We start from the raw sequence: 26,984 nt of genomic DNA on the forward strand, positions 1-26,984 counted from the left end.
ACTAACACACCTGTAGGAAGTAAAGGGTTATTGAGTGCAGAAATACAACCAGGCGTGAAGGCCATAACGGTAGAGTTCCATTACGCCACAAATGGTATGAACAAACAACAGTTGAATGTTTTCCTGCAGTCTACACCTGGGTATGGTCCAAGCTACAAGACTGACCCACTGGTCTTTTCACTTAACAATGTCAGCACGTTTTATGCTTGGAAAAACGCCACGTTTTCCACTTGTCTTAATGGATCACGTTATGTAAGTTTGTAGTAAGAAATTATTACCCTCAAACCATTAAGCTTACAAAGGCATGCTATCGTGTATCAATATAACACAGCATTAATATTTTTTTCAGCTCTCATTTGAAACAACTGTGATGTCGACATTGGCGGAGACGATGTCACTAGACGGTATCAAAGTAACACCAGCTGACCTGACATGCGCAGACAGTCCAGTGACCACAACACCACTTCCGGCCCACGTGCCTGGTCCTATACCATCAACATCTCGCCATATCTCGTCCACTGTCCTGCCGTCGTGTGAGTTTAAAACGTTATGTAACTACACCAGTTACCATGACGACCACACTACCATCAGCTGGGTCCTGGCTACAGCTACAAACAAACCACTCTTTTCATACTGGGACCCTCATGCTGCTGAACGTGAGTAGGTTTTTAATTGTTTCTTACATAATTGATCTACATACACACAGTTCAATAACTTAGCGACTATTAAGTTCAATAGTGTTCCCAACTTCTCAAGGGTTGGTTTATATTTTAATTATCTGGCGTATATCAATTCTTACTTTTGTTATCGAATTTTAAATCAACTTTTCACGATGTGTCAATAAACTGACTAATTACACTCTCTATGTGGGCCTGTGGATATATTAGTAGGTAAATAAAAACTTGAACAGCTTTAATTATAGTAAATAAATAAGATGTTACTTCATACATCCATCGTTTAGGTTAGCCATTATTCAGCACGAATATTATTACACATTGCATTTATATCAAGGTAATATCAATCGTCCTGAATTTTATTTCTAAATAGAATAAATGAGAAAAACCCTTTAGATCAGCAAGCTTTTAAATGCACTGAAAATAAGAAAATAAAGCTAATCTGGTTTCTTTAATTAAAGCTTTGGTTGCTAAAATATGTAAACGATCTTATAAGCGGCAAAAGCTTTTATAAAAGAAAGCAAATTAGATTTATTTTCTTATTTTCACTGCATTTATTAGCTTATTGCTTTTGTAACAGACTACTTTTGGTTAGGGATTATTATATTTGTTTTATTTTCTATTTTTTAGTGATTCCTAATTTATGACGTTAACGCGACTAAAAATACTTGCTTTAAAAAACAACTGTGACCATATTTTACAGACGACAGGAAGTTCAAAATCTTGTTACCTTCCCTTTGTTTTAAAACGTTTAAAAACTTTATATTCTGCCACCTATAACATTCACTCTGCGATTGTAAATATTCGGCGACAACCACAGCTCATCAGACATTCCCTTCTGTTATTGAATATATTAATCTATCGAGCTGTTTAATTTTGTTATCTCCACTTCATTTCGAAACCGTTTAAATAATTTTTAATGACTAATTAAGCATCTAATTAAATTTAAATAGATGGACTTGTATTGTCATAGAAGTGAAACTCATCTGGAAAGTTTGAACTAAATCGGTGCATTAAGGGTGGGTGAAAATTGTGTTACAAGATATGCCACAAACCCACAAACAAACAAACGTACAAACAAACAAATAAAAAACATACGTTGCGAACTAATTAAAGCTTGTAAAAAAACACCGTTTTACTTTAAAGTACACCGATTGATTGTAAGACTATTTTTGCGCGCATACTTTCGTCATCCTGACGTTCTGACACGTTTCACGTAGGTTTTCAGTTCCTATCCACTTCAGTTTCCCAGTGAACGACATCGTAGAAACAATGTGATTTATTGCTCATATTTACTTCCGTTAGTCGTTTTTACTTCAACACAGAGTCTGTTCAACAAATAAAGTATAATAAAATACTATCTGTTACAAACATATTTGTAAACCAAAGTATTACAAGCTGTATAGATAATCAACACTGTCAACTCTACCTCCAGAAACCTCCTACGTGTACCTGGACGTACAACACGGCGCCCCCATGGGAAGTAAAGCAATGTTGAGTGCTGAGATAGGAAGTGACGTCACCGCCATCAATGTCCAGTTCCATTACGGTATTTCTAGTATAGACAAGTACAGCCTGAAAGTCTATCTCCAGTCTACACCAGGCTATGGTCCAGGCTACACAACTGATGACGTCGTCTTTAGTTTAGACAACATCAGTCCAGCTTTTACCTGGAAAAACGCCACGTTTTCTACCTGTGTCTATGGCAGACGTTATGTGAGTAATGGAACTTAAACATCAGTAATATTTAAACTGATGTGCTCGTGATACTTGTTTATATTAAAAAAAATCGCTTATTTATATTTTCACAAAAATACTAAAATTAAATACTGTTCAAATCCAGCCCCTATATCTCTTGAGCAAAGTGATGGCATCACACTTTAACGAACTACTTCATTCGTCTTTATCCTATTCTCTGTAGACGTCTTACGTTATACTTGCATACTCCCATCAATTCATCGACTGATCATGGCTCTGTCATATTTGTCTTTCTGTCTGCACTCTGCTGAGCGGCTCCCCTCTGTAACGTGTATGGCACGATCATTGGGTGGTGGTTTTCCGAATGGTGTTCTCTCCCCGATGACACTCACTGTCTAATACATCTTCTGTTTTAATCTGATTAGATCTACCATTGGTAGGTTGGTTTTGTGTCCTGTCCTTTTCTATTTTCCAATAGAAGGTCTTATGCAACTTTTTAATGCGTAAGTATTTTTCAATTATTCTGAGAAATGAATTCCATTTTGTGTTAATGACCTTCAAGGAGTTGACGAAAATATCTCCATTGTTATTGTTTACATGGCTTTTAAAAAATCGTGGGGTTTTTTTAACGTTTTGCCATCAAAAAAGCTGTAGAGGAACTCTGTGATTGATATTCTGACAACCACGTCTTATAAAAGTCAGTAATTTGTTTTCAAAATTTGAAAAATACAATTTTAAATATAAAAACAACCAATCTGGGTTGTTGTTGTTGTTTTTTTTTTGTTTTTTTTTTTGGGGGGGGGGGTATTTTTTTTTTAAATTACCGAAAATATTAAACGAATCAGATACATCGTAAGTGAAGTCCAACAAAGATCTAAAAGTCATTTTTATTTTAAAAGCACCGCACTTAATTTTTTTAAATATTGAAGAGACCTTTCTAATAATTTCGAGACTATTCGCGATTGGGTCCATTGTTGGATTCCTAACGCAATTGAATGACACACTGGTTTCACTACAAAAATAAATCGTGAGTGATCTCTCCTAAAATTTCTCGAATATTCTTTTATAACACTAGCGGATGGCAACTCGAGATATAGACTTGACTTTTAATCTATATTATAAACTTCGACTTTTAAAAACTAGAATAGAATATCGAAGAAAAAAGAATTGCGCGCCAAATGAACAGCAAACAAAATATGTGTAATAGTGCGCAATACTAGTACTTTATAAATTCATTTGCGTTTTTTTAGAAATTGTAAATAGCGTAAAATACTACTTCCGGTCAACGGAAATTACTCAAAATTTTACAGAAGCCAGAGAATAAGATCTTTTAATTATATGTGATATTTCGTTCATCTATGTGAAACAGTACACAAGTTATAGGCTTTTTGAAAACCAAAAGTAAAATAAGTTCCACTTCGGTTTACTGGAAATCGCTGTAAAGTTGAAAAATAACTACAAATTTGATATAATAATTGTATATGAAATTTCATCAACCTAGCTGTAACGGTATTTATATTATCGCGTTCACAGATACACACACAGAGAGAGATACACATACACACGCATACAGACATACGGACAAAAATGCAAAATTATGTTTTTTCCGACGCAGGACATGTAAAGCGTCGGATTCGATTTTTTGCACGATTAAAATACTTCCTCTATACTTCGTATACGAGAAAGTAAAAGAGCTATTCATTTTCACAAATGCATTTTTCGGCACTGCTTAAATTTGACAACATGTTTTATTAATGGATAAGTTATGTAAATTATTTTTAAATTGTTTTTATTATTTGACGCGATGAACGCTTGTTACTGTTGATGGCTTTTTTGTTTACATAATCTATATTTTAAAAAAAAAAACGTTAAACCAGTCATTAAGTCGTCTATTTGTTGCAGTCTATCTTCTACATTTTGACTGTGTACAATTCAGTATTTGCAGTTTTAAATGAGGTCTTCAATTTTCTACCTAAGGGGCGGCGATCGCACACTTCCCTTTACTTCGCATATGGATCTATATCTTAGAAAAAAACTTTAGTAGTGCCTAACACCTGTTGACTACCCCCACACCCGCCTTTAGCCCACAACACTTTCATACACTTATTAAATCAGTGAGTCGGATATACAGTTTATACTACGTTAGTTGGCAGGTATATCTTAGAGATTAATATGTGAAAGGTTTGCCCTCAGAATAATGCGTATGTTTACACAGGGCGTACTTTTTAAATCAACAGTCAGTTAGTCTTTTAAATATGTCAATATATAGCTGTCATCCTTGACCATTATGTCAGCTTCAAGCTTCTCTTCAAAGAAAAGCTCCTGTCGCAATGTGTTTATGCTGCAGCTTCTGGTATAATGAAAGCCGTGTAATCACCATTGGCTGCTTAATATACAAAATAGGTGTCTTGGATAGTGTAACGCTAATGAGATTATCTTACAAAAATTTTCAGATTTCTTTCGAAAGTTCAAAAGCTGCCGGCTATGCTACAATTTCAATTGATGGAATAAACATTACACAGTCTGACAAGGAATGTTATGTACCAACAACAAAAATCACAACACCATCAACAACTGCTACCACACCAACAACTACCACCACACCAACAACTACCACCACACCAACAACAACAACTACCACCACACCAACAACAACAACTACCACCACACCAACAACTACTACCACACCGACAACAACAACAACAACAACAACTACCACCACACCAACAACAACTACCACTACACCAACAACTACTACCACTCCAACAACTACCACCACACCAACAACTACCACCACACCAACAACAACAACTACCACCACCACACCAACAACAACAACTACCACCACACCAACAACTACTACTACTACCACACCGACAACAACAACTACTACCACACCAACAACTACCACCACACCAACAACAAAAACTACCACCACACCAACAACAACAACTACCACCACACCAAAAACTACCACCACCACACCAACAACTACTACAACACCGACAACAACAACTACCACCACACCATCAACAACTACCACTACACACACAACTACTACCACACCAACAACTACCACCACACCAACAACAACAACTACTACCACACCGACAACAACTACCACCACACCAACAACAACTACCACTACACCAACAACTACTACCACACCAACAACTACCACCACACCAACAACAACAACTACCACCACACCAACAACTACTACCACACCGACAACTACCACCACCACACCAACAACTACTACCACACCGACAACAACAACTACCACCACACCAACAACAACTACCACTACACCAACAACTACTACCACACCAACAACTACCACCACACCAACAACAACAACTACCACCACACCAACAACTACTACCACACCGACAACTACCACCACAACACCAACAACTACCACTACACACACAACTACTACCACACCGACAACAACAACTACCACCACACCAACAACTACTACTACTACCACACCGACAACAACAACTACTAACACACCAACAACTACCACCACACCAACAACAACAACTACCACCACACCAACAACTACTACCACACCGACAACAACAACTACCACCACACCAACAACAACTACCACTACACGAACAACTACTACCACTCCAACAACTACCACCACACCAACAACATCAACTACCACCACACCAACAACTACCACCACACCGACAAAAACAACTACCACCACACCAACAACAACAACTACCACCACCACACCAACAACAACAACTACCACCACACCAACAACTACTACTACTACCACACCGACAACAACAACTACTACCACACCAACAACTACCACCACACCAACAACAACAACTACCACCACACCAACAACAACAACTACCACCACACCAACAACAACTACCACTACACCAACAACTACTACCACACCAACAACTACCACCACACCAACAACAACAACTACTACCACACCGACAACAACAACTACCACCACACCAACAACAACTACCACTACACCAACAACTACTACCACACAAACAACTACCACCACACCAACAACAACAACTACCACCACACCAACAACAACAACTACCACCACACCAACAACTACTACCACTACACCACCAACAACAACAACCACCACACCAACAATATCAACTACCACCACACCAACAACTACCACCACACCGACAAAAACAACTACCACCACACCAACAACAACAACTACCACCACACCAACAACAACAACTACCACCACATCAACAACTACCACCACCACACTAACAACAACTACCACCACACCAACAACTACCACCACACCAACAACAACAACTACCACCACACCAACAACAACAACTACCACCAAACCAACAACAACAACAACTACCACCACCACACCAACAACTACCACCACACCAACAACAACAACTACCACCACACCAACAACAACAACTACAACCACACCAACAACAACAACTACCACCACCACACCAACAACTACCACCACCACACCAACAACTACCACCACACCAACAACAACAACTACCACCACACCAACAACAACAACTACCACCACACCAACAACAACAACTACCACCACACCAACAACTACTACCACACCAACAACAACAACTACCACCACACCAACAACTACTACCACACCGACAACAACAACTACTACCACACCAACAACTACCACCACACCAACAACAACAACTACCACACCAACAACAACAAATACCACCACCACACCAATAACTACCACCACCACACCAACAACTACCACCACACCAACAACTACCACCACACCAACAACAACAACTACCACCACTCCAACAACTACCACCAATCCAACAACTACCACCACACCCACAAAAACAACTACCACCACACCAACAACTACTACCACTACACCAACAACTACCACCACCACACCAGCAACAACTTCTACCACCACACCGTCAACAATACCTACCACCACACCAACAACCACAACTACCACCACACAAACAACAACATCTACCACCACACCGACAACAACATCTACCACCACACCAACAACAACTGCCACTACACCAACAACAACTACAACTACAACCACCACACCAACAACTACCACCACCACACCAACAACTACCACCACACCAACAACAACAACTACCACCACACCAACAACAACAACTACCACCACACCAACAACAACAACTACCACCACACCAACACCTACTACCACACCAACAACAACAACTACCACCACACCAACAACTACTACCACACCGACAACAACAACTACTACCACACCAATAACTACCACCACACCAACAACAACAACTACCACCACACCAACAACAACAAATACCACCACCACACCAATAACTACCACCACCACACCAACAACTACCACCACACCAACAACAACAACTACCACCACACCAACAACAACAACTACCACCACTCCAACAACTACCACCAATCCAACAACTACCACCACACCGACAAAAACAACTACCACCACACCAACAACTACTACCACTACACCAACAACTACCACCACCACACCAGCAACAACTTCTACCACCACACCGACAACAATACCTACCACCACACCAACAACCACAACTACCACCACACAAACAACAACATCTACCACCACACCGACAACAACAACTACAACCACACCAACAACAACAACTACCACCACCACACCAACAACTACCACCACCACACCAACAACTACCACCACACCAACAACAACAACTACCACCACACCAACAACAACAACTACCACCACACCAACAACAACAACTACCACCACACCAACAACTACTACCACACCAACAACAACAACTACCACCACACCAACAACTACTACCACACCGACAACAACAACTACTACAACACCAACAACTAGCACCACACCAACAACAACAACTACCACTACACCTCCAACAAAAACTACCACTATACCTACAACAACAATTTCCTTCACACCAACACCAACAAAAACAATCACACCAATAACTACCAGCATACTATCAATTCCCACCACTTTAACTACAACAACAACTTCCCCTACAACATCAAGAAAGATGTCCACTCTTACATCAACTACTACGAAACCAATAATAAATACAATGAAATCACCAATTACAAACAAAGCAACAACAACAACGACGACCACGCCAATAACAACAATAACTACGACCATACCGATAACTACCACCACCACAACAGTCCCAACAACAACTTTCATCACTTCTACAACAGCAAAAGCCACTGCTGTAACTACTAAAACCGCATTTGCCAATATTACGCCAAAAATTACCACAACAGCAACAGACATTACAACAACGCCTATTATACCCACTTCATTAAACACCACATCATTAGTAACCACATCAGCAGACACCACAACATCAACAATTACCACTTTAGAAGACACCACACCAACAATAGCCACTTCAGCAGACACCACAACAACAACAATAACCACATCAGCAGACACCACAACACCAACAATAACCACTTCAGAAGACACCACAACACCAACACCAACCAATTCAGCAGACACCACAACACCAACACCAACCACATCAGCAGACAGCACAACCCCAATAACAACCACTTCATCAGACACCACAACACCAACAATAACCACTTCATCAGACACCACAACACCAACAATAACCACTTTATCAGACACCACAACACCAACACCAACCACTTCAGCAGACACCACAACACCAACACCTACCACTTTAGCAGACACCACAACACCAACAATAACCACTTCAGAAGACACCACAACCCCAATACCAACCACTTCAGAAGACACCACAACACCAACACCAACCACTTCAGAAGACACCACAACCCCAATACCAACCACTTCAGAAGACACCACAACACCAACAACAACCACTTCATCAGACACCACAACACCAACAATAACCACATCAGCAGTAACAACAGCACCGTCCCAAACACCGACAACCTTGACAACGGATCTACACAGCGAACCAAGATCCACGGCTACAACAACCACCACTGTGCCGAGTGTTGTACCACTAGATAAAGGTAAGTATACCACTGTGCAGCTATTTAGAAACAGAAAATGTCTCGTACAGTTTCATAATAAATGTATATCTTTTAGTCAAAAAGAAAAAATTTGTATTTATCTCCTAAACAATTATTTTAAAATTTTATTGTCGAGGATGATTGGTTATATTAGGTTCACAATTCAGTTTTGTTTTTTAAGAACATAGCGTGATTAACATCCAATTGACCGTCAAATTCAACGAACCGTTTAGTCAATCGCTTCTGTCCTCTACCACAAAGATGTTCAAAGCTACAGCACAACGCTACACACAACTGGTATGTGTTTCTGTTCTTCCAACATTTGCAACAATCCAAATCAATTTTTGGGTCTCCTTTTTCTTGATCTTCTGGATTCCATGATAGGCTTTATCCTGCAAAAACTAGCTGCTGTTTACGTGTGGCTTATGAATATCCATCTTAGTTTGTCCTGTTGTGTCCGATACTGTTGTGCTAGGTACTTTATCCAACAACTTTATATTACCTTTTCCTGTCGCCAGTGGCGTAGGCAGAGGAGGAATTAGGGGGCCCTCTGTAATTTTTTTTTACTGTCATAATACCACTGTTACTTACTTAAATCTATTTCTGAATCAGTATATATGTATAATTGTATATGTATTATGTATGTTTAGAACCGTCATCTAAAAACTGACGCTATGTTCATTCTGAGTTGGTTTCCCAATATATATATATATATATATATATATATATATATATATATATATATATATATATATATATATATATATATATATATATATATATATATATATATATATATATATATATGTATAAAATGATGGAACAAATTTGAACCCCCCCCCCCCATGAGAAGATTACTGCCAGTCGCAAACTTTCAGTGTCCTACAATCAATACGCTTTTTATTGAAATTAAAGTTTAGTACTTATTCGTATTGGTTATAAAATCTAAATTATCATAGTTTCAGTGTGATTTTAACATTACAAATAGTGTCAAGGCATGGAAGTCTCAAACTACAACACCACTAATCGAATTCAAAACTCTCAAACTACAATTATTAGCAGTTGTTTTTATCAATATATCCTAAACGAACTCCTATAATGAACATAAGATCATATTATTTACCTAATCGAGAAAGTTTGGGGGATTTAGATATTACACGCAGCTATTTTGGGTAACGGGCCAATTCTCTTAACCTCAATTCTTCGGTTAAACATTTTTGGTTACTGTTTAAAAAATAGTGAAAACAAAATTGTTAAAATATGCTAAAAAAATTAGCAATTACTTAAAGTTAGTTTTAAACTCCTCATGTGTTGGTGTGACAAGTAATTAAACTTGGCAGTCCATGTTTTGACTTGTTCTTTCACAGTTGACAGGGGTATACAGAAATGTGACAAATTTTGACAAAATTGTCATCATAAAATTTTGGTGAGTCGTTAGATAATAGCACACGGGCCATGGGCCGCGTCATCAAGGAGATTAGCTCATATTTGTGCTTCATATAACACAAGACATAAGTTAGCATTCAATATCACAGAATGACATTGTAAACATTCCAATAAAACTGCAGGATAGAAATACATCTTCCAATATAACTGCATGGTTTATATAAAATTTTGCTATACAAACTAATGCATTAAATTTTAATTGTACAGTTTTAATAATTCACAAAAGGTGTAACTAAAATTTTCTCAGAAAAGTTTAAGATTTACAGATATCGCCGTATACATTTAAAACTAACTACTGTCCCCCCCCCCTCCTCCCACCTCCCCTCCCCCAGGCCAGGCAGTATCGGCATAGACTATGACGTGAAGTTGAAAGCCTTCAGTCAACAACAGCCAGTTGACGTCACAGTCGTCAGCAAACAACTGGCAAACACCAAACAACGTATGATGGATCTGTACAATGTGGACACAGATTATGTCAACAACACGTTCAAACAAAATCTGGGCGAGGGTAAGTCTTGTCTATATGCTAATAGGCACCAACAAAAACATGTGACATAATATTTAAATAAAACAGCTCACCTTAGGCTAACCCAAACAGAACAGGCGCTAACATTTTTATCTTCACTATACCTGTTGGTGTCAGTCTAACTGTCGGTCACTGTCAGACTGTCCATCACTGTCACACTGTCATTGACTGTCAGTCTGACTGTCAGCATGGATGTAGCCTACGATTTAATCTAGCAGGCCTTCAACATTGGTAAAACATTGATATTAAAAAACAATGGCTACCTAAGCATATTTGAATATTGATGTTGAAATGTGGCTGCCAAATACTACTTTACTTATCGGTCCCTTTATGCCGAATTCTAACAATTCTCAGTAAAGGAATGACTTGTGCATGTCAACAGATTGACTAAGTGTTCCATTGCTAGCTCATAAAAATAACTTTAAAAGTTTTATCTATTTAACATAACAAATAATGGGAAATGTGTGAATTTAAAAGTCAGCTGAAATTAGGACACTTAGAGATTGAGAGTTTTGTTGTATTTACTGACACTTTGACCGCAAGTTTCCCTGTTTGTATGAGCTCATCAAACTTCCAGCCCTGCACGTGCTGGAGGAGTTTTCCCGTGACGTGTGTAGGAGTGAGCACATCTGTAATGACACGCACGTGTGTAACTCAACCAGCCAGGTGTGTGATCACAAATGTTTCAACTTCCGGTGTCCAGTCAACGCCGAGTGTTACGTCACTGGCCAGCACACACCAATGTGTAGGTGAGTACACAAGGTCACCCACTGACCAGCACACCCCACAGTGATCAAAACACGAGCATGTAAGCATGATCAAGAAAATCATAGAAAGCTGTTCACCTGTATAACCCAAATTAATTTGAGCGCTGTATAAAGCCGTCATTACCTATATTACTTTTACCATAACTTATTGTTCTATGTAAACACGGGTACACTTTTCTTTGTACTCCACTCGATATCACGTGACCTCTCCAGATCAATGTCAGTTGTGTGACATGACACCATGTCGCCGTTGACTTTAACTCCCCCCCCCCCCCCCACTCTACAACATATTGAAAATCACAGCAATAACTAGGTTAAATATCAAAAATTATAATTTTATATATAATTAATTTGACCTTGACCTGTACAGGTGTAGCGATGGCGCCGATTGTTCGTCTGCTGGGAGCACTTCCGGTCTGACGACCACACACATCGTCGCTGTTGGTGCTGGGGTGGGCGGGGCTGTTGTCGTCATCATCATCATCATCGCTCTGATCGTCTGCCTCAAACGACGGTAGGTGAAGCAGAATTTCTCCATTAGATTTGTCCGGCACCTAGACCTGCCTCCTGAACAGTAAATGTTTTTATTTCCTTTGTTGTATCAACTACATGAACCCATTCAACTAATCATCTATTTGTTCTTTTATGTTCGTGTTTTTGTGAAGAAACAGGGTGTTTAATTTGATAAGGATAAATTATTTTTAATTTATCTTTGTTGATATCGAGATTGGCTAATTTCTACAAAACTGGATATTTTTTTCTTTTTTCTTATTTTCTTTGGAAATATTTGTTTTTTTTTTTAATTCTTGTTTAATTCTATTTATATCCAGCAAACTCAGCAAGAAAGCCTACGACCAGGCGGCCATCTTTGATGACGTCATGCAGTACAAACTAACGGAGAAACTCCCGCGCTTTTCGACAGCAGGCTGGTCAACCTACAGCCCGGCCGATGACGTCAGAATGGAGACGTCTGCTGACCCCTATAGGTTCAAGATCCCAAGGCCTCGACTGGTCCACGATGGTCAACCGGAAGCCATTATGTTATCCTCCTACCAAAGGCCTTCAGCAGAAGTCCGCTTTAAATTGTAGCTAATCTCATAGTGTGCTTGTGACTCACAGTAATCAACCACGATAATAATTTATGTAAAATTGTTACTGCCTTGGTTTATGAAAAGGTGTTTTATTTTAGAAAAGAACAATTTGGAATGCTGTAAAATATTACTTTGAATACATTTTTTGGTTCTTATAAGATGAAATAAACGCCTTTTATAATTAAGTCAATGCAGGGAAGTTTTCTAGAAGTGTTCTGACATGACTGAATTAGAAAGTGATCAATGTCATGTTTGTTGGTGAAAGTTTCACACTTGGTGATATTCTAATTAGGATCTAAGTGATTTTATGTAATAATGTTAACATGCCACCATAGCATTTGTGATAATTTTAACATTCCTCCATTGTATGATAGTGTTAGCATAATTCCATAGTATATGTGATTATGTTAACATAATTCCATAGTATATGTGATTATGTTAACATAATTCCATAGTATATGTGATAATATTAAAATTTCTCCAAACTAGGCCTATATATGATAATGTTAACTTGGTCTTGTGAAGCGTATCTTTAATAAAGCCGTATCTAATGAGTTATTGTTATGAGAATGATGCTTTACTACCTAAAAATAAAACAAGTTGTTGATTCCGTGTTTTTTCTTTTGTTCATAAATCTGAAATTACAAGCATTTAATTTTGAACGACTTTGTTTGTACACCTTTCACTGGAGCTACAACGTTATTTTTAATTTTATCATAGTAGGCTCTCCACCAATCGGCCTATGTGTACTTAGCTCCCCACCAATTGACCTCTGTGTACTTAGCTCCCCACCAATCGGCCTATGTGTACTTAGCTCCCCACCAATTGACCTCTGTGTACTTAGCTCCCCACCAATTGACCTCTGTGTACTTAGCTCCCCACCAATTGACCTCTGTGTACTTAGCTCCCCACCAATTGACCTCTGTGTACTTAGCTCCCCACCAATTGACCTCTGTGTACTAGAGTTGCTGGCAAACGACCATCCCAGACAGCCCTCAGTACTGATACACTAGGTATTGTTATGTTAAGCTTTGTGGATACCTGACGTAGAGTTTATAAATAGAAGTCTGACATTCAATCTCCGTATCAATACGAAATCGATGCGAATCGTTCACAACCACTAGATCTCATTGGAAAAACCACAGCAACAGTTAATTAAAGCAAATTGTTATGTTTTGTGTTGTTGGATTTGTTTACATTTTCAGGGTACTTAAAAACGTATTATCATAAATATTTGTAATACGTGTTTTCCTACATTTTAGCAGTTTATCCTTAATAAGGTTGACATGACACCTAGCTAAACATATTCACTATAAAACCAGATGAGCAGCTTGCGACAATTATCGGCCTCTGCTGAGCCCGTGGTTCCTCTGGCGTAAAACCAACCAACCATGACCAACAGTTCACCGTCGTTAGTTAGTAGGTCGAGCAATCACAAGTACCTAATCTTGTTCTTTCCCTTTTCTTATTGACTATAACAATCTTTAATTACATGTTAATGACCGATGTAAAGTCCACTTAGATTAAAAATTAGACATTGTATTGTCATCGGAGACGAGAATATATGGAAAAGAAATCGCTGCTTTAAAAGTGGATTAAAATTGACTGACTATATTTGCCTCAGAACCACAAACAAATAAACAAGCAAAGAAGCTAATTAGAAAATGTGCGCAATACAAGTTTTCTTGTTTTCTCGGGCCGTTTGGACCGAGCCAGTCTATCTCTGTAAACAAGAAATCTCTAACACACGTGATGGTACTTGCTGTATTTTACCCAGCCATTGTTCCCATGAGTTGACTACACGACCCTACACAGATATTACTAACACACGTGATGGTGTGCAACTAATTTGATCTGATTGTCATCTTTTAATGGAATTTTATGGCTGGGAGACCAGGAGATGGCCAGATAACATGTCCAACTATGTCCTGTGGAAAACCACAAAGTGACAGCCTGCATATAGGATGGATCGAGCAAGCCCTGGGGAGGGAGGAGGTCAACATCGCGAGACAAGCGTTGGACCGGAACCTCCAGGAGAAAAGAAAACTACGCCGATCACAGAAATCCTGGAGAAGGACGATAGAAAGAGATGCAAGGGCTGCTGGGCTAACGTGGGCCCAACTAAAGAGAGCTGCTAAAACCAAATTCTGGTGGAGATGTGTGGTTGTAGCGTTTTGCCTCTTACGGGGTTCAAATGAATGTACCAAGTCAGTCCATTAAGTTAAACAGTGATTTTTTTTTCCTCTCACTTAGCTGTCTGGTCAGTTAGATGTCCAACTATCGGCCTCTGGTCATTTACTTGTCCAATTATTGGCCTCTGGTCAATTACTTGTCCAATTATTGGCCTCTGGTCATTTACTTGTCTAATTATTGGCCTCTGGTTAGTTATTTGTCTATCGGCCTCCGGACAATCGACCATCGACCTCTGTGTACTAGACCTGTCGACAAACGACCAGCAGGGATAAGCCTCAGTACCGAACGACTATTTTTTTTTATTTTATGTTAATTAAGTATATAAATATCTGACGTAGAGTTTATAAATAGAAGTAGGTCATCTATCCAAAAATCGTATTGATAGGTAATCGCAGAAAATTCGTCACTACCGTTAGATAACTTCAACAATCACAACAAAAAACTGTACGGTCCCAACGTTCTAAGGCCCGAATCAAAATATCACGCAACTTTAGACGCCCTCGCTCGCCCTAGATCAAGTCATGTTATCCTTAAAGGATAACACTGGTTAAATGTTATCTTTTGATAGATTGTGATAAGGGAAACAGGCAAAAAAGTTATCATTTTTTCCACTCGCTTGTTTCCCCACAGTGGTGCGGTGTTATTGCATGGATGATTTCTGTCACATGGAGTCTTCTAGTATTTTACTTGTTCTATGTTTGATCAACGTACAAATGGCTATAGCAGGTAGGTTAATAGTTCTACGACTATCATAAAATCAATATACATATTCACGGATAAAAATGCAATACCATTACTGCAGCGCCGGCGCCAGGTTATTTAGCGCCCTAGGCAAAACTTATTAAAAGCGTCCCCCCCCCCCCCGCAATTTTTTTCCGTGCCCCCGTGTTATCAGAGGCGTGGCGACCCTTCCCGGCGCCAGGGGTCAAACTTTCGATTTGCAACCTCCCACCCCCCCCCCCTCCCTCAAACTTTCGATTTGCGCCCGCCTAGTTCGCCTTATAGGTAGCGCCTGCCCTGCATTACTGAAAAAAAAAACTTTACTATCACAAACAAAAATGATACCATTAGTGACAAAACAAACATACATTCGCTGACAAAAACTACACCCTCCCTGTCAAACAAACTATACCCAGCGTCAAGTGCAGGATCCTGTAACACACTGGACACTTGACCATGGACCAACAGAACATGACGGAGACACCTAAATAACCTGATACAAATCTTAAAAGTATGAAAACTTGTACACTCTGGGCAACATGTGCCACGGTTGCATTGATTCGCTGTTCAATTCTCCGTACAAAATGGCATATCTATTACAACTTAAGCAAATAATATAATTTATTATATAATTTATTTCAAAGAAATATCATAAATGCTGGTACTTGTAGGCAAATGGTATCAACTTTTTATCCAAACTATTGATCACATTTGTGGTTTGATTATCATTATTATGTTTTCGTTCACTGGATACTGTCCACATTTATTGCAGGATTTTTTATTATTATTTTTTTTTTTGATGTTTCAAAATCTTTTTTTTAAGTTGTTGAATGTACCAGTAAAATAAAAAAAAATTACTATTTTATTGCAAACTTTATCGTAAGAAGTCGATCTACGAATCCTTGAGTTGTTTTTTTATTTATTTGATAAGTGATAACGGTCATATCCAGATTCTAGGCGCCACAACCTAATCTAACATTGTTATCAGTTGGTGTAGATTGCGTGGCTTACGATACGATGTCACCTCTCTCATAATATCAGCCCACGTATATTTTTTCACCTAATATGTTGCGAAAAATGAGCTGAACTAAATTAATCTGATTTAAATACACACTTTACGTGAGTATTAATTAAAATGTATTTCAGTTAGTTAACACTTTTAAAAAATGGATTTAATGCCGACATTTTCAAAAGCCGACTACAATGGCTCCTGGAATAAGGCCGATACCCGAATGAATACATAATAAATTTTCAACGACAGCCTTAGTTTATATATAATAACCATAGAATTCGCACCAAACTGTATTTTATAGGTCTATATAGACTTTTTATTTTTATTCATCTACACAACTCTTCTTGCAAGAAAATAAACACGGCCATCCCGCGTTAATTATGTAATGCCAATCTGCTGTTTCTAGTTTATGCTTTATATCTGTGCTTGGGCCTGGGACATTACACACTATGAATTATCCCCCCTCCCTCAATCAATTTTGGTAATACCCTGTATACACAATATCTGTAAAGTGAGAAAGGCGGCATTTTTTAAACATTGCTAGGCATTATATATTAATTGGCTGACGTACAAAATAAATCGAATTTCCTAAAGCTTTTCAAACAAAGTGCAGAACAAGCTTAGACCCTATCCCTAGCCTCAACTTTAAACCTGACCCTATCCCTAACCCAAACACATCTCTATCATTTTTCATGCAACTTTAAGCCTATCGGTATAACTAAATCTAACTTTAACCATATCACCATCCTTATAAGTTTTAGGGCTTGAAAATAATCCACAGATGAGTCCTATTCGGCTGGGTGTGCAGCCCAAAAACTGTTATCCACAATTATTTTTTTTGGCGTTAATATCGTTTTCAAGACGGTGATTATAGAAATATAATGTTTTTTTCAGAACGTTTAATATGATGAATTATTTTTTAAATTATATATTTAAAAAATGTTATTTAAATACCGTCTTATAGAAGGCTAATTCATTTTTCAGATTTAGTTTATTGTAAGGCCAGTCCACTATTGCCAATGTATCAAAGTTAATTTTGTTTTTAGCATCGTTAGTCCAGGGAAGTGATTCAGTAGCGACAGTCACGGGTTGTAAAAATTCCCCGGTTATCTCCCCTTCGTGTGATTTCTCAACACTGTGTGGCTACAAAAGTTACCATGAAGGCAACACAAACATCAGCTGGGTCCTTGCTAATGGGATGGTCAAACCTATACTGGCCCCGTGGAAACCTCCAGGTTCTACTGAGCGTAAGTTTTTATAATTTTAACTTGCATACAGCAACACTTTAAATTTATAAATATAAAAACATGTATACAATTTTAGATAAAATATATTATTTTACCATGTGGTTAAATTTTAAAATGTAAAAAATTCGATCGAAAAAATAAAAACTTAGTTCTTTTTTAAACATAAACTTATTAATATAAAGGCAATACTAGTCACACAGTAATTTTTCAACGCCAAATACAGTTCATGTCCTACATTTTAGGGGTCATCAATAAATGACGTCACGCTTTTTTGGACGATTTTTACCTCCCCCCCCCTCCCCTCCGTCACACGTCGTCACAAAAAGTCAGACCCCCCCCCTAAAATGACGTCACACCTCAGCCTGCAACCCCCCCCCCCCCCTCAAGATTGCAGTTGAATTTATTTTAAACATTGATATTTTTCTAAAATCTTGTCTGAACTCAGTCAAAATAGAGTATTTTAATCAATTCCTATTACAATTTATTAATACAGTTTTCTAAAATGCGAAATAACGTCTAAAATTCAATTTCTAACATTGCTTTTTTACCATCTGAACTCCCCCCTCCCCCTCATCACACACCGTCACAAAATTGCGGACCCCCTCACCCCTACGAGTGTGACGTCATTTATAGACGATCCCTTATTCCAGTAACAAAGATTTCATGCCTCTGTAAAACTATAAAACGCAAACTTCGCGTAGAAGTAACAACTTCCTTTAATCCCAGACGACGCAGCTCTGATTGTTTCCGTCTTAGAGTTTTGGTTGAACATTTTTTTAAACAATTTTTTTCTTTCCCTGTCTCAATCCCTATGTCCCTGGGAGAAACACTCACACCCCCCCCCCCCATCCACCCCACTAATAGCTGTGTTACGACCCTTGTGGATAACCACTTATAATAATTTCAATACAATTTGGATTTTTCTAGGCTTAAGAGACATTAAACAAAACATTCATTACAAGTATTTTAAAACATTTTCGAACACAATTATTTTAATATTTCAGAGAGCTACTACGTGTATCTAGACCATAAAACTAACGCACCTGTGGGAAGTAAAGGGTTAATGAGTGCAGAAATAGCACCGGATGTGACGTCAATCTGTGTAGAGTTCCATTACGCAACTAACGGTCTATCCAAACAACACCTGAATGTTTACCTGCAGTCTACACCTGGGTATGGTCCAAGCTACAAGACTGACCCACTCGTCTTGACACTTAACAATGTCAGCACAACGTATGCTTGGAATTACGCCACGTTTTCTACTTGTCTTAATGGCTCACGCTTTGTAAGTTTGTACTTTTAAAAAGTTACTCAAGCGTTAAACTATTGTAACTGAATCGGAATTTTATTTTTTTACATCGTCTTACTGAAGCACAATTTAAAATGTTTGAAAAAAAAACCATGTAACATGAAATTACTTAAATATTCTCAGCTTTCCTTTGAGACCAGCAAACTTTCATCATTTGAGACGATGTCACTAGACGGTATCAAAGTAACACCAGCTGACCTGACATGCGCAGACAGTCCAGTGACCACAGCACTTCCGGCCCACGTGACTGGTCCTATACCATCAACATCTCGCCATATCTCGTCCACTCTCCTGCCGTCGTGTGAGTTTAAAACGTTATGTAACTACACCAGTTACCATGACGACCACACTAACATCAGCTGGGTGCTTGCTACACCCACAAACAAACCCATCTTATCATACTGGGACCCTCATGCTGCTGAACGTGAGGAGATTATTTTTACTTCAATAGTTTACACTTTCTATTACGCTATACATTATCGTTCCATTTGTCTAATAATGTAGATTTCAAATCAATCTGTCTCTACATATTTATTTTAGCATTTTTTTTATAAATAAGCGTTTTAAAATATACATGTACGACAACCTGCAACAATAACGATTTACTTAATCTCTACCTACAGAAACCTCCTACGTGTACCTGGATGTCAGACATGGCGCCCCCATGGGAAGTAAAGCAATGTTGAGTGCTGAGATAGGAAGTGACGTCACTGCCATCAATGTCCAGTTCCATTACGCAATCTCTGGTATGGACAAGTACAGCCTGAAAGTCTATCTCCAGTCTACACCTGGCTATGGTCCAGGCTACACAACTAATGACGTCGTCTTTAGTGTTGACGTCATTAAATCTTTTACTTGGAACACCTCAACGTTTTCAGCGTGTTTGAATGGAAAACATTACGTAAGAGCAACAACTCGATCTTCACAAAAATATAATTTAAATATTTTCTCAAAATGTACATAAATTAGCGATTAATGGTCGTATTTACACCGTTGATTAGTTTGCTACTAAGGTCATTAAAATTTTAAATATATTCATTGTTCTATTTAGTACTTTACTGAGTAGAATTAGCAATGAGTGATGTAGTAGACCTATGTGTTTCATTATATATTTATTTTGTTTTCTGAACTAGTATGTTTTATTAGTTTGTAAAAATAATGACAAACATTTTTTGCTAGAATGTCTTGTTATTCAAATTTTAGATTTCTTTTGAAAGTACTAAGGTGGCTACTTTTACTGCTATGGCCATTGATGGCATTCAAATAACTGAGGCGGATCTAACTTGTAACACACCATCAACCACGACCATTTCAACAACTACCACCCCGCTAACATCCACCCCATCAACCACGACGACGCCGACATCCAAGACCACGGCAACAACCATCACATCACCAACCACTGCAACAACAGCCAGTACAACAACAACACAAATCAGCGTTACCACTGTACAGACCACCGCGACAAGCTTGACTACAACAACCACTGTAGCTACTCCTGCTAAAATACCACTTGGCACAGGTGAGTGAGATAATAGGGCTGGTATGTAGGTCACCAACCAGTTCTACGGCTCAATAAAACCTGCATGAGCCATAGAACTGGTTGGTGACCTACTTACTAGCCCTATTATTTCAATAAGTAATCAATACTTTGTTGTAATAACGTGGATGCGTGTACAGTTCTCAAAAAGTAATTTTTCGGTTGATCAGCAACTCAATCAGCCACAACTGCGAAACATGTTTAAAGTAAATCATTTCTTCTGTAGATTTTACCCGGTAAATCAGCTAAATATTTTAATTAAAATCTTATTCTTTTCTTCTACTAAACGTTTAAGGCGAAAAATGTAACCTGCCGATATTTAACTTTATGTTGATTACGGTTTTGTATATTATTCATAGTTAATATTAAAATATTTTGTTAGATTTTATTTATACATAGGTAAAATTTGTTTATACGCCTTGATTTAAGTCAAATGATATAATGTATTGCAGTTATCTGTAAAGAAAGCAATTTTTAATTAATTGTATTAAGCTGCGAGTCTACATTAGAGCTGATCAACTTTAAGAAAGCATTTCATAAACTTGATTTGTTTTCGTATTTATAATAATAATATGGTGGCAAGAACTCAAGTTTTTTTAATAAATTTGTCTTATATACTTAATTACATTCTATTGACAAATGTGTCTTTGTTATTATATTTATTTTTCTGCGCTATTATACATATTTAATCCAAATTTTATGTTCTATAGTTATCTCCCCTTCGTGTGATTTCTCAACACTGTGTGGCTACAAAAGTTACCATGAAGGCAACACAAACATCAACTGGGTCCTGGCTAATGGGACGGTCAAACCTATAGCGATCCCGTGGAAACCTCCAGGATCTAACGATCGTAAAATTGTTTATTCAAAGATTGTATTAGTATGTGTGTTTGCAATGTACACATTGTAAGCCGAAAAAAAAAAGAAATTCAATTTTAATGGGAGATAAACAGCTTTGTAGTAAAGATGCATAACATTAAATGGTTTCCAGCACTTTATGAGATATTTATTTTTTAACAATCAACACTGTCGCTGGTTCGCCATAGGAAAGTGTTAACAACCTTTAGATAATGGTCTTTCTTCAGAAAAGCACACTAAAAAACAACTATTCTTATGTCAGTGCACATCACCAAACCAAACCTTTTAGCATGATCATCACTTCATATCCACCTTCACAACCTCTCTACTATACCCCTTAACACGTGCATCGCCTTTGCAATCCCACCCCCTACAAAAACATCCGCTATGCAAGACGCTCGTTACATGCTATTTAAAACCATTTTGGCGTTAAATAATCAGTCCGTTTGATTAATATGTTTTTCTGCAGGTTAGCAAGCACAAAATTATTCCAAGACCACACCGATTCATCTACTGCCACTTCCCCATTACCAAACTGCTCCGGTGCGCCCTCTAACTCGACCTTATGATTAATACTTGCACGACGCCCCTCTTTTCACCTAACCCATTACGATACTTGAACGAAAAAATGCATTAAACACAATTAAAAGTAATCTCTGATTATTTCAAAACAAATTGATATTTAAGACAAATATTTGTTTCATATGTAACGTATTATACGCCTTAAAAAGAAATTAATTCAATAATCACTTACTAATTAAACTTTTTACTTGCAAAACGTGCTGTAATAATTATTTGAGCTATATTTGCCTTTGATTAGAAGGATGATTGGCTTATAAAATAAATATTTTGCATTCAACTCTTTTTGAAGACATGCTGACTTCTAAATCCGAATAAGTAAGCAAAAACTAAAGAAACATTAAAAGAAAGTTATAATAATATTTTGATTTTTAAAATTTAAATAAACAATCATTTCTTCTTTTTAAGTAATTTTCTAAAAGTGTACAACAAGAACAATATTTTCATGTTTCAGAATCCTACTACGTGTATATAGACCATAAAACTAACGCACCTGTAGGAAGTAAAGCTTTAATAAGTGCAGAAATTCAACCAGGCGTTACGTCAATTCATGTAGAGTTCCATTACGCAACTAACGGAATGTCTAAACAACACCTGAATGTTTACCTGCAGTCTACACCTGGGTATGGTCCAAGCTACAAGACTGACCCAATGGTCTTTACTCTTACGAACGAGACTACAGTTTATGCTTGGAAAAACGTCACGTTTTCTACTTGTCTAAATGGGTCACGTTATGTACGTTGGTTTTTCTAAGCAATTTTTTGTGTCTTTCTTTGTTTTTTCATTTTTTTAAATATTATTTACAGCCTTCACTTTATTAAGTAAAAAATTAACTTTAATATTGTCAGCTTTCCTTTGAGACCAGCAAATTTTCAACATTTGAGACGATGTCACTAGACGGTATCAAAGTAACACCAGCTGACCTGACATGCGCAGACAGTCCAGTGACCACAGCACTTCCGGCCCACGTGACTGGTCCTATACCATCAACATCTCGCCATATCTCGTCCACTGTCCTGCCGTCGTGTGAGTTTAAAACGTTATGTAACTACACCAGTTACCATGACGACCACACCAACATCAGCTGGGTATTGGCTAGTGGGGTGAACAAACCAATGTCGACAGCATGGGATCCTCAGGCCGCTGAACGTAGGTGTCCTCTTTTTCTTCTCATCTATATTTTTTGTAAACATTCACTGGTATGTCTTGTTTCTCAGACGTTTCTGTGTATGATATCGTATAAGCCATTTCCTTTGCATACCATCGTCTGTTTATTTACTAATAGTATTGACGCTAAGATTGCTGATCTCAAAAACAAGATGGCGACCTTCATTTTTGAGGACAGTCTTAGCATAGCGCCATTGGCTGTTTTATATTTCAATGAATTAAATATAAAATTTAAAATTTTCGAAATCTGAAAACGTTGCTTTTCTTTCACGTACGTAAACAAAAATCTGTTTTTTGAGTATATGCAGTCTAAATAGGTTTTGTTCACAAAACAATTGTATGTGTCTTTTTATACAAAATGTCACCACTCATTAGTATATAGCACATTACAATATTTACAGTACTAAGATAATAAATAATTAAATGAAACCTACTTAACAAAGCCGAACTTCCCTGCTATTTAATAGCATAAGGCTTTAAAGTTTTCAGCTTGTAAGTTACTAGTGACACAATGTTGTTTGATATAACACGCTCCTTCACAGAAACCTCCTACGTGTACCTGGATGTCAGACACGGCGCCCCCATGGGAAGTAAAGCAATGTTGAGTGCTGAGATAGGAAGTGACGTCACTGCCATCAATGTCCAGTTTCATTATGGTATTTCTAGTACGGACAAGTACAGCCTGAAAGTCTATGTCCAGTCTACACCAGGCTATGGTCCAGGCTACACAACTGATGACGTCGTCTTTAGTTTAGACAACATCAGTGCAGCTTTTACCTGGAAAAATGCCACGTTTTCTACCTGTGTCAATGGCAGACGTTATGTGAGTGATTACAAAGTAACAATCGGTTATAGTGGCAAAAAACAATTGACAAAAAAATATAATAATAGAAATTATTTTCATATAACTTTTACTAAGGCATTATAAATTTTATAAGCGTTTTATAAAATTTCAGATTTCCTTTGAGAGTTCAAAGGCTGCTGGGTATGCTACGATTTCACTTGATGGAATTTACATAACACCATCTGACAGAGTGTGTTCTATGCCAACAACAAGTACACCAACAACAACAACTACACCAACAACAACAACTACACCAACAACAACAACTACACCAACAACAACTACGCCAACAACAACAACTACACCAACAACAACAACTACACCAACAACAACAACTACACCAACAACAACAACTACACCAACAACAACAACTACACCAACAACAACAACTACACCAACAACAACTACGCCAACAACAACAACTACACCAACAACAACAACTACACCAACAACAACAACTACACCAACAACAACAACAACTACACCAACAACAACAACTACACCAACAACAACTACACCAACAACAACTACACCAACAACAACAACTACACCAACAACAACAACTACACCAACAACAACAACTACACCAACAACAACAACTACACCAACAACAACAACTACTAAACCGACAACAACAACTACACCAACAACAACAACTACACCAACAACAACAACTACACCAACAACAAAAACAACAACTACACCAACAACAACAACTTCACCAACAACAACAACTACACCAACAACAACAACTACACCAACAACAACAACTACGCCGACAACAACAACTACACCAACAACAACTACACCAACAACAACTACACCAACAACAACAACTACACCAACAACAACAACTACACCAACAACAACAACTACACCAACAACAACAACTACACCATCAACAACAACTACTACACCAACAACAACAACTACACCAACAACAACAACTACACCAACAACAACAACTACACCAACAACAACAACTACACCAACAACAACAACTACACCAACAACAACAACTACACCATCAACAACAACTACTAAACCGACAACAACAACTACACCAACAACAACTACACCAACAACAACAACTACACCAACAACAACAACTACACCAACAACAACTACACCAACAACAACAACTACACCAACAACAACTACACCAACAACAACAACTACACCAACAACAACAACTACACCAACAACAACAACTACACCAACAACAACAACTACACCAACAACAACTACACCAACAACAACAACTACACCAACAACAACAACTACACCAACAACAACAACTACTACACCAACAACAACAACAACTACACCAACAACAACAACTACACCAACAACAACAACTACACCAACAACAACTACACCGACAACAACAACTACACCAACAACAACAACTACACCAACAACAACTACACCGACAACAACAACTACACCAACAACAACAACTACACCAACAACAACAACTACACCAACAACAACAACAACACCAACAACAACTACTACACCAACAACAACAACAACTACACCAACAACAACAACAACACCAACAACAACAACTACACCAACAACAACTACACCGACAACAACAACTACACCAACAACAACAACTACACCAACAACAACTACACCGACAACAACAACTACACCAACAACAACAACTACACCAACAACAACAACTACACCAACAACAACAACAACACCAACAACAACAACTACACCAACAACAACAACTACACCAACAACAACAACAACACCAACAACAACAACTACACCAACAACAACTACACCGACAACAACAACTACACCAACAACAACAACTACACCAACAACAACTACACCGACAACAACAACTACACCAACAACAACAACTACACCAACAACAACAACTACACCAGCAACAACAACTACACCAACAACAACAACTACACCAACAACAACAACTACACCAACAACAACAACTACACCAACAACAACAACTACACCAACAACAACTACTACACCAACAACAACAACTACACCGACAACAACAACTACACCAACAACAACAACTACACCAACAACAACAACACCAACAACAACAACTACACCAACAACAACAACAACAACTACACCTACACCAACAACAACAACTACACCAACAACAACAACTACGCTGACAACAACAACTACGCCGACAACAACAACTACACCAACAACAACAACTACACCAACAACAACAACT

The 26,984-nt window shown here is 38.0% G+C and overlaps 2 protein-coding genes across 2 annotated transcripts in view; both read left to right on the plus strand.

The window, feature by feature from the left end:
- Positions 1-13,885, plus strand: part of LOC131946990 (mucin-5AC-like) — a 39,820-nt gene extending 25,935 nt beyond the window's left edge. The window contains exons 8-10 of the mRNA XM_059308063.1: positions 11,999-12,170; positions 12,559-12,702; positions 13,019-13,885. Of these exons, the coding sequence (XP_059164046.1) occupies positions 11,999-12,170; positions 12,559-12,702; positions 13,019-13,277 (575 nt within the window). The 3' untranslated portion in view covers positions 13,278-13,885. The remainder of the gene's footprint in view (positions 1-11,998; positions 12,171-12,558; positions 12,703-13,018) is intronic.
- A 1,317-nt stretch (positions 13,886-15,202) lies between these two features.
- Positions 15,203-26,510, plus strand: LOC131947011 (mucin-2-like; the record flags this gene model as incomplete). Its single annotated transcript, XM_059308093.1, has 7 exons — positions 15,203-15,390; positions 15,533-15,539; positions 19,884-20,184; positions 20,384-20,661; positions 20,964-21,282; positions 24,447-24,727; positions 25,965-26,510. Coding segments are annotated over exons 1-7 (1,920 nt in total), but the record flags the coding sequence as incomplete, so codon positions are not given.
- Between the last annotated feature and the right edge of the window lie 474 nt (positions 26,511-26,984).

Source organism: Physella acuta, unplaced genomic scaffold, assembly GCF_028476545.2.
Source record: "Physella acuta isolate Inbredline_101_S28 unplaced genomic scaffold, ASM2847654v3 ptg000579l, whole genome shotgun sequence".
NCBI lineage: Eukaryota > Metazoa > Mollusca > Gastropoda > Physidae > Physella > Physella acuta.